This window comes from Stomoxys calcitrans, chromosome 1, assembly GCF_963082655.1.
Source record: "Stomoxys calcitrans chromosome 1, idStoCalc2.1, whole genome shotgun sequence".
In the NCBI taxonomy this organism is placed as follows: Eukaryota; Metazoa; Arthropoda; class Insecta; order Diptera; family Muscidae; genus Stomoxys; species Stomoxys calcitrans.
The window spans coordinates 225,686,914-225,706,411 of NC_081552.1; the positions used below are offsets into that span (position 1 = coordinate 225,686,914).

The 19,498-nt window shown below is 43.1% G+C and overlaps 1 protein-coding gene across 4 annotated transcripts in view; it reads right to left on the reverse strand.

Annotated features, from left to right (window-relative positions):
* Window positions 1–19,498, reverse strand: part of LOC106092978 (SCY1-like protein 2) — a 157,938-nt gene that overhangs the window by 69,019 nt on the left and 69,421 nt on the right. For all 4 annotated transcript variants that reach the window (XM_059360935.1, XM_059360933.1, XM_059360934.1 and 1 more), the window contains exons 13-16: window positions 17,075–17,251; window positions 9,794–9,866; window positions 9,350–9,486; window positions 2,153–2,369 (exon numbers count right to left, since the gene is read on the reverse strand). In XM_059360935.1, the coding sequence (XP_059216918.1) occupies window positions 2,153–2,369; window positions 9,350–9,486; window positions 9,794–9,866; window positions 17,075–17,251 (604 nt within the window). The remainder of the gene's footprint in view (window positions 1–2,152; window positions 2,370–9,349; window positions 9,487–9,793; window positions 9,867–17,074; window positions 17,252–19,498) is intronic.

Consider the following 19,498-nt stretch of genomic DNA (forward strand, 5'->3'; position numbering starts at 1 on the left):
GGTGTTCTCACTCAGGCCAGTCCAATCGGCCTTTTTCTGCTCGATAAACGTCCGGCGCTCAGAAGTTATGAAGTCGGATGATCGGTAGATAGTGAGAATTATGGGGACGTGGTCTGACCCCAAAGAGATGATGGCTTGCCAGGATACGTCACTCTGGAGATCAGGTGTCAGTCGGCCTTCTTTTGATTGATAAACATCCGGCGCTCAGAGGTTATGAAGTCGGGTGATCGGTCGATAGTGAGAACTATGGGGAGGTGGTCTGACTCCAAAGAGTTGTTGGCTACTCCACTCAGGAGATCATGGGAAGTAATGGAAATATCTGGCGAGCTGCTACACCTACGCGTTATCCTAGTGGGGGCACCTTTATTCACCGTGCAAAGTGTTGAGCCTTCATTCTGCTCTGCCAAAGCTATGCCCTGCTGGTCGTTACCTTGGGGAGAATGTGCACCCCATTCTTGGCGCATCCCATTTCATGTCATTCTCCCCAAGGTAACGACCAGCAGGGCATAGCTTTGCCAGAGCAAATTGAAGGCTCCACACTTTGCACGGTGAATGAGGATGCCCCCTACTAGGATAACGCAGCTCGTCAGACATTTCCATTACATCACCTAATCCTAATGGAGTATCCTGGCAAGCCATCAGATCTTTGGGGTCAGACCACCTCTGAGTGCCGGACGTTTATCAATCAGAAGAAAGCCAATTGGGCTGGCTTCAAAGAGTACACCAATCGCCGCTTCAGTAAACTGACACCTGAACCATTCGATTACGGCCAGATAGTAAACTACTTATGTCGGGTTTGTAAGCTTGGCCATTAATTGGGACACAGTTACCAACCGGTGGTATGTACGTACACGCTGTATAGCTCTATCTCGGCAGTACCGGTCCTGACTCGTATCTCCATGCGCTCCATGTTAGGGTCACTTGCTCCGCGCGCAGGCGAGATGAGCCTATACTGCACGGAATGGTGTACCATGAGGGCCAATTCCCCACCTCCATTCCTTGAGCGATCCTTACATAGCACATTGTATCCCTGACAACTGTGCAAGCTGCAGGTGTTGGTCAGCTTTGTCTCCTGGATGGCTGCCACCAATAAGTTCTTCCGATTCATAAAATCCACAATCTCGTCGATCTTGCCACGAGGACTCTTGCAATTCAGTTGCAACAATGATACACTTCTCGGCACTGACTTGGCAATAATGGAGCGGGGATGTTGCTGTTGCATATATTGCCGCACGGGAAAGGTCGGAGTACATGTTCGGCTTTGCTTTTCATGTGGCATCACTTAAATTCCATCGCCATTACCGTTTGTCAATTGTCAACCCGACATTCATTGCTCATATAAATTATTCTCATTCTGTGCCCCTTTGCCTTTGAATCACTACAGAAATGTCTGCCATTTACCATACTGTCATAGCCATGGCAACAATGGAAATTCAACCCCATTGACATCGCACAGTCATCCAGGTCCATTACAAATCTATTGGGCAACGGCTTCGTTTAACATCAATAACTTAAATGCTAATGATAGGAGGTTGTCACTTCGAACGGGCCTACCGACCAATCGACTAACCAACCGACCACTCAATTGATGAGGCCATAACAAATGGCCAAAGGGAGATGGAGAGATTTCGACAAAGATAAATGTCAATTATGTCAACTTAATTTGTCGCATAACTGGCAGACAATTTGAAATGAGGCAGCGCAGCCTGGTTACGGCTGCAAGCATCATGGACACTCTCTTACCTCACTGAGGAGTGAGAGTGGCCGATACTTTTTCTCTTTGCCCACTGCTGGGATGTCCCAAGGGCTGATGATTCATGTGCTTGTCTTTCAAGTCGTCACAATTAATTTTCAAGTTTTACCCTCAGGAATATTGCCAGGCCCCTCCCCCCACCCTTAGTTAATGAAAAACTAATTTTGTCTTTATTAGAAAAGTTTTCAACAAAACTTATCCTCCACACAAAAACACTTAATTTTCGGCTTGTTTGTTAAAATTGAAAAGCGAAAATGAAAATGTCAAGCATCATCGACATCATTACATGATTACAAGCATTTTCCAATCAAGATGAAATACAAAAACAGAGAAGGAGGTTGGGGAGAAGTGTAAGGGGTGTGATGTTGCTTTGGTTGATTGTTGCTTGTGGCTACCTACCCCCAGAATTCTTTCTGGCCATATCCTCAGCACTGGATGTTTTACGCTGATCTATACGTAAATTGGGTATATTAAACGGTGGTATCGCATTCATATTATCCGTCGAATACTGATGTCTGAGCGTACGATGTCGTTCCGGTGAGGACATGGTTAAATTTTCCATTTTTAAACGGGTTCGCTGTTGACGATCGATGCTCTCCAGAAATGCTTGTATGGCCTGGAAAATGAGATAAAAAACAAAAAAAAAAAAATTTTACAAAATTTATTTTTCCAAAAAGACAAAAAACAGTACAAAAACAAGTAAAATGAAGTGAAATTCAGCCGGGCCAAACTTTGTATACCCTCCACATTTTCTTATTGAAAACAATTCGTTCGTGAAATTGTACCACATTCATCCGTTAAAAAAGTCACCTTTTATGGGCCTAAAAACTTAAATCCCTAGATCGGCATATGTATATGGCAGCTATATATTGGGTTGCCCAAAAAGTAATTGCGGATTTTTCATATAGTCGGCGTTGAAAAAATTTGTTTTTACAGCTTGTGACTCTGTAATTGCATTCTTTCTTCTGTCAGTTATCAGCTGTTACTTTTAGCTTGCTTTAGGAAAACAGTGTAAAAAAAGTATATTTGATTAAAGCTCATTCTAAGTTTTATCAAAAATGCATTTACTTTCTTTTAAAAAATCCGCAATTACTTTTTGGGCAACCCAATACAAATATAGACCAAACTGAACCATATTACACACGAATGTCGAGAAGCCTGTGTCAGGCTCCTCGTGTTTTTATTGTCCCAAGAACTTAAATCGGGAGATGGGTACATATGGCGGCTATATCCAAATAAAGCCCAATCTTGACCATACTCAGTTCGAATATCGAAGGGCCTAATGCATCTCATTGTGCCTAATTTCAGCAAAATCGGTTAATAAATTCACCTTTTTGTGGGTCTAAAACCTTAAAACGGGAGATCGGTATATATAACAGCTATATCCAAATCTAGGCCGATCTAGGGCGTATTAAGTAGGGATGTTGAGGAGCCTAACACAACTCGCTATATCAAATTTCAGCTAAATCGGATAATAAATGTGCCTTTTATGGGTCCAAGACCCCAAATCGTGAGATCGGACTATATGGAGGCTATACCTAAATCTAGGCCGATCTGGGGTGTATTGAGTAGGGATGTTGAGGAGCCTAAGACAACTCGCTGTACCAAATTTCAGCGAAATCGGATAATAAATGCGACTTTTATGGGTCCAAGACCCCAAATCGAGAGATCGGTCTATATGGCAGCTATATCGAAATCTGAACCGATCTGAGATAAATTGAAGAAGAATGTTGAAGGGCCTAACACAACTAAATGTCCCAAATTTGGGCGAAATCGGACGATAAATGCGCCTTTTATGGGCCCAAAACCTTTTATCGAGAGATCGGTCTATATGGCAGCTATATCCAAATCTGGACCGATCTGTGCCATATTGCTGAAAGACATCGAGGGACCTTTCTTAAATCACTGTCCCAAATTTGGGCGAAATCGGATAATAAATACGCCTTGTATGGGTCCAAGACCCTAAATCGAGAGATCGGTCTATATGACAGCTATATCAAAATCTGAACCGATCTGAGCTAAATTGAAGAAGAATGTTGAAGGGCCCAACACAACTAACTGTCCCAAATTTGGGCGAAATCGGATAATAAATGCGACTTTTATGGGCCCAAAACTTTATATCGAGAGATCGGTATATATGGCAGCTATATCCAAATCTGGACCGATCTGTGCATATTACAGAAAGGCATCGAGGAACCTTACTTAACTGACTGTCGCAAATTTCAGCGAAATTGGATAATAAATGCGCCTTTTATGGGTTCAAGACCCAAAATCGAGAGATCGGTCAATATGGCAGCTATATCCAAATCTGGACCGATTTGAGCCAACTTTAAGAAGAATGTTGAAGGGCCCAACACAACTAACTGTCCCAAATTTGGGCGAAATCGGACAATAAATGCGCCTTTTATGGGCCCAAAACCTTATATCGAGAGATCGGTCTATACGGCAGCTATATCAAAATCTGAACCGATCTGAGCTAAATTAAAGAAGAATGTTGAAGGGCCTAACACAACTAACTGTCCTAAATTTGGGCGAAATCGGATAATAAATGCGACTTTTATGGGTCCAAGACCCCAAATCGAGAGATCGGTCTATATGGCAGCTATATCCAAAACTGGACCGATCTGTGCCATATTGCAGAAAGATATCGAGGAACCTTTCTTAAATCACTGTCCCAAATTACTGTGAACTCGGGCAATAAATGCGCTTTTTATGGGGCCAAACCTTAAATCGAGAGATCGGTCTATATGACAGATATATCCAAATCTGGACCGATCGAGGCAAAATTGAAGAAGTATATCGACTGGCCTAACACAACTTCCTGTCCCAAATTACAGTGAACTCGGGTAATAAATGCGCTTTTTATGGGGCCAAGACCCTAAATCGAGAGATCGGTCCATATGGCACCTATATCTAAATCTGGACCGATGTGGAACATATTGAACAATAATGTCGAGAGGCCTAACAGAACTCACAGTCCCGAATTTCAGCAAAATCGAATAGTAAATGTAGTTTTAATGTACCTACGAAGGCCACCGCAGCGCAGAGGTTATCAAGTCCGCCTATGAAGCTGAACGCCTGGGTTCGAATGCTGGCAGGAACATCAGAAAACTTGTCCTAATGCTGGTGACATTTGTGAGGTACTTTGCCATTTGTGAAGTACTTGCCACCGTAGCGCAGAGGTTATCATGTCTGCCTATGACGCTGAACGCCTGGATTCGAATGCTGGCAGGAACATCAGAAATCTTTTCAGCGGTGGTTATCCCCTTCTAATGCTGGCGACATCTGTAAGGTACTTTGCCATGTAAAAACTACTCTCCAACGAGGTGTCGCTCTGCGGCACACCGTTCGGTCTCGGCTATGAAAAGGGGGTTCGTTATCATTGAGCTTAAAATTGAATCGGACAGCACTCATTGATTTGTGAGAAGTTTGCCCCAGTTCCATAATGGAATGTTCATGGGCAAAATTGCATTTGTATTAATGTGCCTAAGACCACAAATCGCCAGATCGGTCCATATAAGGGCTTAATCAAGATATAGTTCAATGTAGCCCATCTTCGAACTTAACCTGCTTATAGACAAAAAAGGAATCTATGCAAAGTTTCAGCTCAATATTGCCAATTTTATACCCACCACCGTAGGATGGGGGTACACTAATCTAGCCATTCCGTTTGTAACACCTCGAAATATTGATCTGCGATCCCATAAAGTGTATATATTTTGGATCCTCTCGACATTCTGATTCGATGTATCCATGTCCGTCCGTCCGTCTGTCGAAATCACGATAGCGGTCGAACGCGTATAGCTAGCCGCTTGAAATTTTGAGCAGATACTTAGTATTTGTTAAGGTCGTTGGGTATTAAAAATGGGCCATATCGGTGCAGATTTGGATATAGCTCCCATATAAACCGATCTCCCGATTTGACTTCTTGAGCCCGTGGAAGCTTGAATTTTCATCCGATTGCGCTGAAATTTTGAACATTGCATTCTGTTATGACCTCCAAAAACTATGTCTAGTACGGTCCAAATCGGTCTATAACCTGATATAGCTTCCATATAAACCGATCTCCCGATTTGAATATTTGAGCCCCTGGAAGCCGCAATTTTCATCCGATTTGGCTGAAATTTTGCAAATAGTGTTCCCTTACGACTTCTAACAACTGTGTCACGTACGGTCCAAATCGCTCTATAACCTGGTATAGCTCCCATATAAACCGATCTCCCGATTTGACATCTTGAGCCCCTGGAAGCCACAATTTTCATACGATTTGGCTGAAAGTTTGCACATTGCATTCCGTTATGACCTCCAACAACTGTGTCGAGTACGGTCCAAATCGGTCTATAACCTGGTATAGCTCCCATATAAACCGATCTCCCGATTTGACTTCTTGAGCCCCTGGAGGCCACAGTTTTCATCCGATTTGGCTGAAATTTTACACATTGCATTCTGTCATGACCTCAAACAACCATGTCAAGTACGGTCCAAATCGGTCTATAACCTGGCATAGCTCCCATATAAACCGATCTCCCGATTTGACATATTGAGCCCCTGGAAGCCGCAGCTTTCATCCGATTTGACTGAAAGTTTGCACATTGCATTCCGTTATGACCTCCAACAACTGTGTCGAGTACAGTCCAAATCGGTCTATAACCTGGTATAGCTCCCATATAAACCGATCTCCCGATTTGACTATTTGAGCCCCTGGAAGCCGCAATTTTCATCCGATTTCGCTGAAATTTTGCACATTTTATTCTGTCATGACCTCAAACAACTATGTCAAGTGCGGTTCAAATCGGTCTATAACCTGGTATAGCTCCCATATAAACCGATCTCCCGATTTCACATCTTGGGCACCTGGAACCCACAATTTTCATCCGATTTGGCTGAATTTTTGCATGTGGTGTTCGGTTATCACTTCCATCAAATGTGCAAAGTACGGTCCAAATCGGTCTATAACCTGATATAGTTCCCATATAAACTGATCTTCCGACTTGATTTATTGAGCCCCTGAAAGCCGTAGTTTTTTTCCAATTTGGCTATGTTTGTCCTATGTGTACGATTATAATGAACAAAGCCAACCCCTCTACATTAGTCTAATTTTTTTAATTCGTGTTCCCCTATAGAATTTTAATCGTCTTTTCGAACTTTCAATGTACCGTAGTGCTACGTGCGCACCCCTCGCCCACGACGCCTTGAATGGCTACGCATTCACCAAGTTTGTCGACGGCGGTCCTTGGGAGCTAACAGCCAATTTGTCTGGCCTCGAATACCCCATTACTCCACTATGAACCGGCACGTGCAGATTGTGCCATTTTCATACACCCCCCTTTGATTTACTGCCCTAATGACAAATTTCCCCAATAATGGTGAGCATACGCAAAATTATTCACATTGGACGCTGATACCGTCTCGTCTAACACATTCCGTGATCGTCCCTTAGGTTACTAAGCAGAGATATGAATGAGAAGAATCTTTAGCAGAATTTTGATTCCAGATACATGTTTTCGTTTCATAGTAAATTGATGTGTACAGCAAAGTCTTGACAGCAAATTAGTGTGGTCTTGTTTTTTTTTTTCTTTAAATGTTCTTTCTTTTAATTAACTCAAATTTTCTGTGTTAATGGCCATGATAAACATTTTTCACCTTTTGCATGCTATGGCAAATTGGACAGCTTAAGGTGTGTGTTTTTGCGCTTGAATTCAATAACCATTTAAATCGCCATTAAATGGTTTCATTTGATTGCAGGCTTGCAATCGCCTTCATCTGGCTGGGGCATTAGTCGAAACTGGACGACGCACAGTAGGATGGAATCTGAGAAAAAAACTTGTTAAAAATCTGCTGTAGGAGAAAAAGTGGAGATATCTCTGTGACATTTTGAATGTTTACAGCGGAGGTGTTAATGAATTCATATGCCAAATTTCATGGTCCTAGGTGGTCTGGGGGGCCTCTTAGTGGGCCCTTAATCTTGTCCACCTCGCTGTTTCGAAAATTTGTTCAGGCTCCCAAATCTCCATTTATGGTAATGCAAAATGCAAATTTTGCCCCTGAACATTTCACTAAGGAACAGGGGCAAACTTGTCACATATCAATGAGTGCAGTCCAATTCAAGTTAATGCTCTATGATAAGGGGCCTGCTTTTTATAGCTGAGTCCGAAAGGCGTGCCGCAGTGCGACACCTCTTTAGAGAGAAGTTTTACATGGCATAGTACCTCACAAATGTTGCCGGCCTTAGGAGGGGAAAACCACCGCTGAAATTTTTTTCGGATGGTCTCGCCAGGATTCGAACCCAGGCGCTCAGCGACATAGGCGGACTTCCTAACCTCTGCGCTACGGTAGCCTCCATTTAAGGCACGACTTCCAAAATTCTTCTTCTTTTTTGCTGGATAATGCTACAAAAAAAGTATGTAATTGCGCCTCTAGAGGGCGCAATTATTATCCGATTTGGCTAAGATTTAGCATGAAGTGGCTTGCTTTGACTTTCAATGACAGTGCCAAGACGATCATAAAACGGTTCATAACCTGATATAGCTCCCATATAAACCGATCTTGGATCTTGACTTCTTGAGCCGCTAGAGGGCGCAAGTTTTATCCGATTTGATTGAAATTTTGCACCAAGAGCCGCTAGAGGGCGCAAGTTTTATCCGATTTGATTGAAATTTTGCACCAAGTGTTTAGGTTTGACCATCAACAACTGTGCTAAGTATGGTTCAAATCGGTTCATAACCTGATATAGCTCCCATATAAACCGATCTCGGATCTTGACTTCTTGATCCTCTAGAGGGCGCAATAATTACCTGATTTGGGTGAAATTTTGCTTGAGGTGTTATGGTTTGACCATCAACAACTGCGTCTAGTATGGTTAAAATCGGTTCATAACCTAATATAGCTCCCATATAAACCGATCTCCCGACTATATTTCTTGAGCCCTCTAGAGGGCGCTATCATTGTCCGGTTTGGCTGAATTTTTGCATGAATTGTTTTGGTATGACCGTGAATAACTGTTTCGAGCATAGTTCAAATCGGTTCATAACCTGATATAGCTCCCATCTCAGATCTTGACTTTTTGATCCTCTAGAGGGCGCAATTATTATCTGATTTGGCTAAAATTTTGCACGAAGTATTTGGTTATGACTGACAACAACCGTGTCAAGTATGGTCCAAACCTGGTATAGCTCTCATATCTTGGTTTTTTAAGCCCAGTAAGATTCAAATCAGTCTATAACCTGATATAGCTCCCATATCTCTCGATCATCCTTGTTCGGTTACTAGAAATTTTAATTTTTGCTTCGGTCCGGCCGAACTTATCACGCTTTTTCTTGTTACTGGTTTTTTTTTTCGATTCTATTCTTGTTACTATTTTTTACTTGTTACTATTTTTTGTCGATTCTTTCCCACTGTGCGACGGATGTATCGTTGGCGGATATTCGTTCAGTCAACAAATGCCATAATTTAATGGTACACCTAGTTGGGGATGTAGCCGTGCACTCAGCCAACGAATAATGCGGTTGTCATGTCATTGCATGTTAAGGATACTGATGGTATATTGACACATGTACACTCATACACATACACATGGACACACACATTTATACATACCTCCAACAGAAAGCAATACTGTTCGAAACTCAAATGCGGATTGATGGTGTGTGGGATCAGCAGTGGCAATACGTTATTGGCAACAGCTTCCGTCGTTAATCCATAGGACGAATCGAAGAACAGCCTTTGATAAATACCTGGCGGTGAAAAGAAAGTAAAAAAAAGAAGCAAAGCAGAAAACATCGAATGAAAAAAAAATAAAAAAAGGACAAGACGAAAGAAGAGATTCATTAAACATTCGCGTTTATCTACTCAATGCTTGGGCACCAGCATATCCATGTGCAATTGCTCGTATTTCCCAGCCTTGATGCCTCCAACATGGGGCGTCATAAAAACACAAAATACATACATGCGCGCAATGGTAACCAAAGACCAGGAGGCCAGCTAGCCAGCCCAACCTGTGAGGCATGCAAATCAAAAAGCATTCGCAGTAGCCATACTTACGCACTGAACGCATAATTAAATCTGGATCCGGTATTTCCACACCAGCGAGTATCGTTAAAATTTCATCGGTGACCTGATGCCGCAACGAATATTCATAGAAATAAATGAGGCAAATAAAGCAAAAGAACACCCCGAACAGATCAAATGATTAATGAGCAGTAGTGATGTGGCTGTGAGATATGTTTACGCATGCTGAACATAAGATGCGAGTGTAATTAGCGAAATTGAGGTACCCATTTAATGTGGTGGTTTAAAGTCATTTAAAATGGTGTATTTTACACAGAACAAGAATTTCATGAGATAAACATCGATAACAGAATGAGACTGAAAATTAGTGAAGATAGATAGTGTCACTTAGTTATAGTCAGTTTAGCAAGTTCAAGAACCTTTAGGCAAAGTGTTATACTGTACTACTATGTATTGGAAATGTAACACTGAAATTTCTAAGGCATCCAATAAGGTGCTCGCCAAAAACTAAACGCTTTTCGAAAAACACTGAGGATTTTTCCAAGGTTTTTTTTTTATTTTTTGCCGTATGACAGTATAACACTTTTGGTGAAAATCGAAAAAATTAGTCAGAGAACGGGTGAAGATAACTCTTTAAAATTTGCATTTCGTTAGAGATGAGATGTTAGCGAGATTGTGTGCAAAATTTCTAGACACTCTGGGCGCCTTTGGCAGGCCCTTTAAGTTGGTCACCTCGGTATTTGAAAAATTTGTTATCAATGAGATATCTTTACCCGTTCCCACACGGCATATGTTTTACTAGTTTTTTTTTTCGATTATGTCCCACTGTGCGCCGCTATACTGTCCATATAAATGCTGAGTTTTGAGGGCTTTAAATGTTTTACTAGAATTTCTCTTGCGGCTTCTGTAATGGCCCAGGCCCCTGCCTGCAACATCTTACACTCGTCCGGCAGTCCCAGAGACATACCGATATTGAGTGCATCGGAGTAGACCCCAATCCACTCCCTGACTCCATCTTGGAGCCATCAATGAATATCGAGATCTCATCTTTCTCAAACTCAGCATTCGCCCTCCATTCATTCCTCTCTGCAAAACGAATTCTGAATGTTCTGATCCCAATCGGCAAGGTAGTCGTATACCATTCTCAGTCTAACCCCGGTATTCACAACATCCAGAATCGAAGTATAATTAGGTTGACCCCCAATCCAGTTCCTGACTCCATCTTGGAGCCATCAATGAATATCGAGATCTTATCTTTCTCAAACTCAGCATTCGCCCTCCATTCATTACTCTCTGCAAAACGAATTCTGAATGTTCTGATCCCAATCGGTACCGGTGCCAGGTAGTCGTAGATCCTTCTCTGTCTATCCACCGCATCCACATCATCCAGAATGGAAATGTGGCCGCACCTGTCCTACTTCAGCATGCCGAGCTCTCTCAGCCTAAGCGCCACCTTGACGGCGCAGTTTTCTATATAGGCGCCAATGGCCTGCATATCCCTTATAGCGTCTTGGGCAACCTGCCTGCAATGCGGATCTCAGTGCCCCTGTGACTCTGACGCAGGCCAGTCTGTGGATCTTCTCGAATTCCCTTGTTCCCTTGTTCTCTTATTCAAGGTCTCACAATTGCCCTATACATTTAAGGGGTTGCCCCCGCTTCCTACTGAACATCCTCTTGAAGGAGTAAAAAGCTTCTTTCCTCCGTATTCCCCTTCCAGGACAGCTTCGTATCCAGGACTACGGCAAGGTACATCGCTTCCTTTGGCTGCGGCAGGGAAATCCCATCCAGAGACGGGAGTCTGAACTCCGGTATCTTAAATCTGCGAGTGAAGAGTACCAGCTGAGTCTTCCTTAGGTTGGTCTTCAACCTACTTTTGGCGGCCCATCGCCACAATCTTCTCAGTGACCCTTCCATGATATCGCTGATCGTCGAAAAAAACTTGCCTCGGACCAGCAACACGACTTCGTCCGCATAAGCGATTATGCGGACGCGCCAGAGATTCAACAGGATTTAATTTATCACGAAGTTCCACAGAATAGGCGAGAACACTCCTCCCTTGGGCGTTCCCCTTGTCAAACGCCTTCTGACCGCACTATCTGCTAGATTCGCCCTAATAATCCAGTCGGAGATAATTGGGTGAAACCTTTTGCGATCCAGTGGGATTTTAATTGATTCTATCTCCACGTTATTGAAGGCCCCCTCGACATTCAAGAAGGCCGCCAAAGTGTACTTCTCCTGCCGCAGGGACGTCCCAACCTCTCGTACCACTTCATGATACGCCGTCTACATCGACCTGCCTTTGAGTTATACGAGACTGAAGTTTCTTCAGCTCTATCAGTCTTTCCTGGGTTTTGAGCACAAACGATAATAGACTAATGGGCCTATAGTCCTTCGTCATACTTTGGTTTAGAGATAATGACATTTCTGAAGAGCCCACTGACAACATAAACCCGTTTACGATAGAGGAGCTAAAGAATGCAGCCCGCAGCCTTCAGAGCAGAAAAGCCCCTAGTCCTGACAGACCGAAATTTCTTCTGAAAATGTTTAACCGGTAAAGGTGTTTTCCCGGAGGTATGGAAGAGACAAAAGCTGGTGCTCATAAGCAAGGGCAAAGGTGATCCAACATTCCCATCCTAATATAGACCACTATGTATGCTATATACGGCCGGCAAGCTTTTGGAGGTCTTACAAAGCCACGGCCCCAGGGTGCCAACATTGAGGCAGGTGGACTCTCAATGAGACAATATGGCATTCCGGCAGGAATCTCCACGATTGGTGCTCTCAGATATGAGGTGGAGATAGTAGAGGTGACTAGGCAAAGGAACCAGGCCGATTGTCCTCTTGGCCACACTGGATGTGAAGAACGCATTCAATGGATGGTCTCAAATGGTCTGACGTCTTCCAAGGGCTCAGAGAAGACTTTAATATCCCGTCGTATGTGATGAGAACAATGCGAAGTTACCTGCGTGACAGGGTACTTATCTATCTATTCTCAGGATGGATCGATTGAAAATATGAGATCACATCAGGAGCGGCCCAAGGATCCATACTTAGACCGGAACTTTGGAATGCCAGTCCCGATGGAATACTTCGAACGGCGGAACCAGGCCAGGCGGCACCTTTCTGGTATCATATGCTGGGGACGTCGCTGCAGTTAACTAAAACTACGACAGGTGATGCAAACGGTCAAAATACTGACTGAACTCCCACGGCTTGCAACTTGCCATGCAGAAGACGGAGTTGCTACTCCTAAAGAGACAAAATATTCCAGTGGAAGTGGATATGCGCATAGACGACATACTAGTGAAGACCAAGGGATCCGACTAAAAGCTGAAGCTGACCTATGCAGAGCAAATCCGGCATGCGACAACAAAGGCCGCAAGGATAACGGCGCAACTCAGCCAACTGATGGCAAACATAGGTGGGCCTCTTCCGAGCAGGGGACATGCAATAGCATGCTCCTATATGGGAGTGAACTATGGGGCCAGACACTGCAAACAGCATGCCCAGCGAAATCACTGCTCTCAGTACAGAGGATGGCGAGTTCTTATGGTCATATCATCCTAACGGACAGTGGCAAAGCTTGCAGCTCTTGTAATAGCCGGAATGGTTCCGATAGATCTACGGGCCATGGAGCGAGTCAGGCTCTACACCGCGAAGTGCGGCACCCAGAGAGGACAGGGTGAGATTCAAACGGATAAAACGGATAATATACGGGACATTTGAGAGGAGACTATGCAGAGATGGCAACAAAGGTGGACAAATGAAAATCGGGCCAGTTGGACGCGACGACTACCCGATGTATGGATGTGGAGAGATAGGAAACACGGCGACGTCAACTATTCCGGAAATACCTGCATAGAATGGCCAAATGCTCCTCAAGCAGATGCATCTATGAGGAATTACAAGTTGCAGACGATGTGGAACACACATTCTTCCACAGCGACCGCTGGGTTGAAAGGGAAATTGGAAACAGCGATTGGTGACGTTTCGCCTGAGACAATAGTACAGAGGAAGAGGGAGGCGGCGATAAGATACGTTGAACAAGTTCTGCGCAGGAAAAATGTAGACCCGAACTCAGCGGCGTAGAGTATGAATGCGGAGGTGTAGACACAAACACACGGATGATGATATGGATAATCATCAGGTATGGAGTCCAACTCGAAGTAATGGGAATGCGGTTGCGAGGTGGAGTTGATCCTCAGGTGTGACACAGGGTGGGCTTTTAGCTGATACCGTCGATAACAGAGTCCGGCAAAAGGCGAGAGATCGGTCTACATGGCATCTATATCCAAATCTGAACCGATCTGGGCCAAATTAAAGAAGAATGTGGAGGGACCTTACGCAACTCACTGTCCCAAATTTCGGCGAAATGGAACAATAAATGCGCCTTTTATGGGCCCAAAACCTTAAATCGAGAGATCGGTCTATATGGTAGCTACATCCAAATCTAGATTGGTCTGTGCCATATTCCAGGAAGATGTCGAGGGGCCTAACTTACATCGGACAATAAATGCGCTTTTTAGGGGCCCAACACCTTGAATCGAGAGACGGGCTATATGGCAGCTATATCCAAATATGAACCGTTCTGGGCCAAATTGAAGAGGGCTATCGAAGGGCCCAGCACAACGCACTGTTCCAATTTTTGACAAAATCAGGCAATAAATGCGCATTTTATGGACCCAAGACCATAAATCGAGAGAGATGCCATATAGGCAGCTATATACAGGTCTTGACCGATTTGGGCCATATTCCAGGAAGTTGTCGAGTGGCCTAACTTTACTCACTGTCTCCAAATTTCGGCGACATCGGACAATAAATGCGCCTTTTATGCGCCGAAAACCTTAAATCGAGAGATCGGTCTATATGGCAGCTGTATCCAAATCTGGACCGATTTATTCCAAATTGCAGATATATATCGAAGGGCCTAACATAACTCACGGTCTCTAATTTCGGTGAAATCGGACAAAAAATGTGCCCTTAATGGGTCAAAAACCTTAAGTCGAGAGATCGGTCTATATGACAGCTATATCCAAATCTGAACCGATCTGGGCCAAATTGAAGAAGAATGTTGAAGGGCCTAACATAACTCAAGGTCTCCAATTTCGCTGAAATCGGACAATAAATGTGCCTTTTATGGGTCAAAAACCTTAAATCGAGAGATCGGTCTATATGACAGCTATATCGAAATCTGAACCGATCTGAGCCACATTGAAGAAGGATGTCGACTGGCCTAACACAACTCACTGTCCCAAATTTCAGCGAAATCAGATAATAAATGTGGCTTTTATTAGCCTAAGACCCTAAATCGGCGGTTCGGTCTATATGGGGGCTATATCAAGATATAGTCCGATGTAGCCCATCTTCGAACTTAACCTGCTTATGGACAGAAACAGAATTTGTTCAAAGTTTCAGCTCAATGTCTCTAAAATTTCACCCAAATCGGACAAAAATTGCGGCTTGTAGGGTCTTAAGAAGTCAAATCGGGAGATCGGTTTATATGGGAGGTATATCAGGTTATGGACCGATTTAGACCGTACTTGACACAGTTGTCGGAAGTTGTAGCAGAACACTACATGCTAAATTTCAGTCAAATAGGACTAAAATTGCGACTTCCAGGGGCTCAAGAAGTCAAATCGGGAGATCGGGTAATATGGGAGCTATTTTCAAACCTGAACCGATATGGCCCATTTGCATTCCTCAATGACCTATGTCAATATTAAATATCTGCCCAAAATTGCATGGGGCTAGCATTAGGCTTTCTACCGCGATCGTGATTTCGACAGACAGATGGACATGGCTAGATCGACTCAGAATGTCGAGAGTATATACACGTTATGGGGTGCTAGATGAATACTTCGAGGTGTTACAAACGGAATGACTAGATTAGTATACCCCCATCCTATGGTGGTGGGTATAAAAAATACCTTTTGCAGGAAGATTTTTATCTCGTGTCATGCAACCGCTGTGTATTGCGGTTGTCAGATCTATAATGCTAATATGGCAGCCGATGAAGGACTTCAACGGGTCAATCCGGTATGTACATCCAGCTGGCATGGGATTGATGCTATATGGTGTTATGGTATGGTGGACGTTATTTCAAAAGTCATGCAATCGCTGAGTATTGCGGTTGTCAGATCTATAATGTTAGTATGGTTGTTGTTGTTAAGGGTTAAGGACTTCATCGGGTCAATCCGCTCTGTACAACCAGCTGCCATGGGATTGATGCTATATGGTGTTATGATATGGAGGACGGTATTTTGCGGTTGTCAGATCTTTAATTTGCGGTTGTCAGATCTTTAATGCAAATATGGTTGTACCAGTGTGTTCTACACTGAAGCGGCAGCCCATGAAGGACTTCATCGGGTCAATCTTCTCCGTACAACCAGCTGCCATGGGATTGATGCTATATGGTGTTATGATATGGAGGACGGTATTTCAAAATTCACCCAACCGCTATGTATTGCGGTTGTCAGATCTTTAATGCTAATATGGTTATACCAGTGTGTTTTACACTGAAGCGGCAGCCCATGAAGGACTTCATCGGGTCAATCTACTACGTACAACCAGCTGCCTTGGGAGTGACGGTATATGGTGTTATGGTATGGTGGACGTTATTTCAAAAGTCATGAAACCGCTGTGTATTGCGGTTGTCAGATCTATAATGCTTATATGGTTGTTGTTGTTGAAGCAATGTGATCTACACTGAGGCGGGAGCCGCTACGCACAACCAGCTGCCCCGGGATTGACGCTATATGGTGTAATGGTATGGTGGACGTTATTTCAAAAGTCATCCAACCGCTATGTATTGCGGTTGTCAGATCTATAATGCTAATATGGTTGTTGTTGTTGTTTTACCAGTGTGTTCTACACTGAAGCGGCAGCCCATGAAGGACTTCATCGGGTCAATCTGCTACGTACAACTAGCTGCTATGGGAGTGACGCTATATGGTGTTATGGTATGGTGGACGTTATTTCAAAACTCCACTCAATACTTTTTATTCAGCTGTATCCAAAGTACATTTTGTCTATGCATTAGTGAGGCACAGAGGACTTTACCATTTTAAAGCCTTAAATTCAATTCCACACTAATTGCCTCTGGACATAGTGGCTAGACATGTTGCTGTGATCAGCTGACCTTAAGTTAGGGTTGCTTTTGTTTGCTTTACTCTTACACGAAACATTCACCGTTGGGTACTCTCATTTGCTATAATTACACATTTCGCTTTTGGTTTACATTTCACCAGAAATTCTGGCTACAATTAAGATTCGAATCAAACACACTCACCTACCCACATCTAAATGCATACATACCTCGGGCTTGTCCATTCTATCCATAAGGCTTTCGATGCAAATCAAAACATTTTGCACAATCTTGGGGTCGGTTAAATTCTTATCAAAAACAGATTTGACCTTTGGCAACACAAGGCGTTTAATTGACATTTCTGTAATGCAGTCGTAGACATTTGTCACCGCAACAACAGCCGCATTCTGTAAAAGTAAAGATTTTGGGTTAACGATTTTTTGGCTAATGGGTAAAATTAATTAAGGCTAACATTGAAAAGGCAGTTTACAGGTTTTCAAAATTAAAGCTAACTTGTTTTGAATCTGCTGGTTCATGTTGTGATTTCCATGGGCTACCTTGGGTTGAAGTGTTGTTGTACCCACTTTGTTTAAATCATGCTGGTGTGGGGTGTTTGCTTGTGTTTTTTCGCTCTCTCTCTCTCCCACTCTTCGCTACCAACACTCAAACAATGGTTTTAAAGGCCTTTTAAGCTTCCTTAATGCCTCTGCTAAGATCTGTCAAAATCCATCGACATGCTTTGAGCCTGTCACCAAAGAGCTTTGTGTTTGCCTACAGCTCGAACTAAAGTATTTTCCAGCAAATTCCCATTGCAAAAAAACAACAGACAAAGTGTCTAAGACACTGTGTAACAAAAAAAAAAATCGGGGGAAATGGGCAATGTGTTATTTGTGTCCATACGGAAATGCCCCAAGGGGCACAAGAAAACTTGATACCATTTTTTTGGTGGAAAAAGGTCGCCGTAGCTTAGAGGACAGCATGTTCGCCTATGATGCCAAACGCCAGGGTTCAAATCAAAATAAGAAGATCAGAAGGAGTGAAGTAATTCTTACACCGTTTAAGGTAGCCTACGCACTTGAATGCCTGAATAATGGGTCAGCGAATCGTTTGTGTGACAGCAATTAGCACTGCGTCTTCTGTGCATTAAAATCTACTCGATTCATTCGACCCCACTCAGAAATGGCCAGCAAATCCTGTCAGATTGTATCGTCCATAACCCGCCTCTTGTTCTGAACCTCTCGAAGACTCGGCCTATGGTCGAATGAGTACGAATGACAGAGATTACTGTCATTCGCAAATGAGTAGATCGGATACGATGTATGAATCAACACATCGTTGATGAAAATGAGAAAAAGAGAAGGAGAAGGACAGAGCCCTGGGGATTTAGGCCATACTTGACACAATTATTGAAAGTCATAGCAAAACACCTCACTACCCATAAATCGAGAGATCGGTCTATACGACAGCTATATGCAAATCTTGATCGATCTAAGCCAAATTGCAGAAATATGTCGATTGGCTTAACTTAACTCACTGTCCCAAATTTTGGCGACATCAGACAATAAATGCGCCTTTTATGGGCCGAAAGCCTTAAGTCGAGAGATTGGTCTATATGACAGCTATATCCAAATATGGACCGATCTGAGCCAAATTCAAGAAGAATGTCGAAGGTCCTAACACAACTCACTGTCCCTAATTTCGGCGACATCGAACAATAAATGCGCCTTTTATGGGCCAAAAACCTTAAATCGAAAGATCGGTCTATATGGCACCTATATTCAATTCTGGGCCGATCCGGGCCAAATTGAAGAATAAAGTCGAGGGTCCTAACAGAACTCACTGTCCCAAATTTCATCAAAATCAGATAATAAATGTGGCTTTTACGGGCCTAAGACCCTAAATCGGCGGATCGGATTATATGGGGGCTATATCAAGATACAGTCCGATATAGCCCATCTTCTAACTTTACCTGCTTATGGACAAAAAAAGGGTCTGTGCAAAGTTTCAGCTCAATATCACTATTTTTAAAGACTGTAGCGTGATTTCAACATTCAGACAGACGGACGAACATGGCTAGATCGTCTTAGATTTTTACGACGATCAAGAATAGATATACTTTATGCGGACGAAAATGGGGATATTTCGATGTGTTGCAAACGGAATGACAAAATGAATATACCCCCCAACGTTCGGTGGTGTGTATAAAAAGTCCTTAAATATGTTTATTAGCAAAAATTGATTTCGATTTTGTTATCGATTAACATCGATGTTGTTATCGATTTAAATCGATTTTCTTATCAACAATAATTGAAGATGTTATCGATTGTAATCGAAGTTGTCATCGATTGTAATCGAAGTTGTCATCGATTGTAATCGAAGTTGTCACCGATTATAATCGACTCTGTTATCGATTGTGATTGACATTGTTATCGATTAAATTCGTTATTGCAAATTGTAAATTTGCCCATGATCATTCCATTAAGGAGCACGGGGCAAACTTTTCACATATCACCGAGTGTTGTCCGTTTCAAGTTTAAGTTCAATGACAAGGTGCCTCCTTCTTGTTGCCGAGTCCCAACGGCGTGCTGCAGAGCGACACCCATTTGGGGAGATCAGAGCGACTCCTAGTTGGGGAGAAGCTTTTACTTGACAAA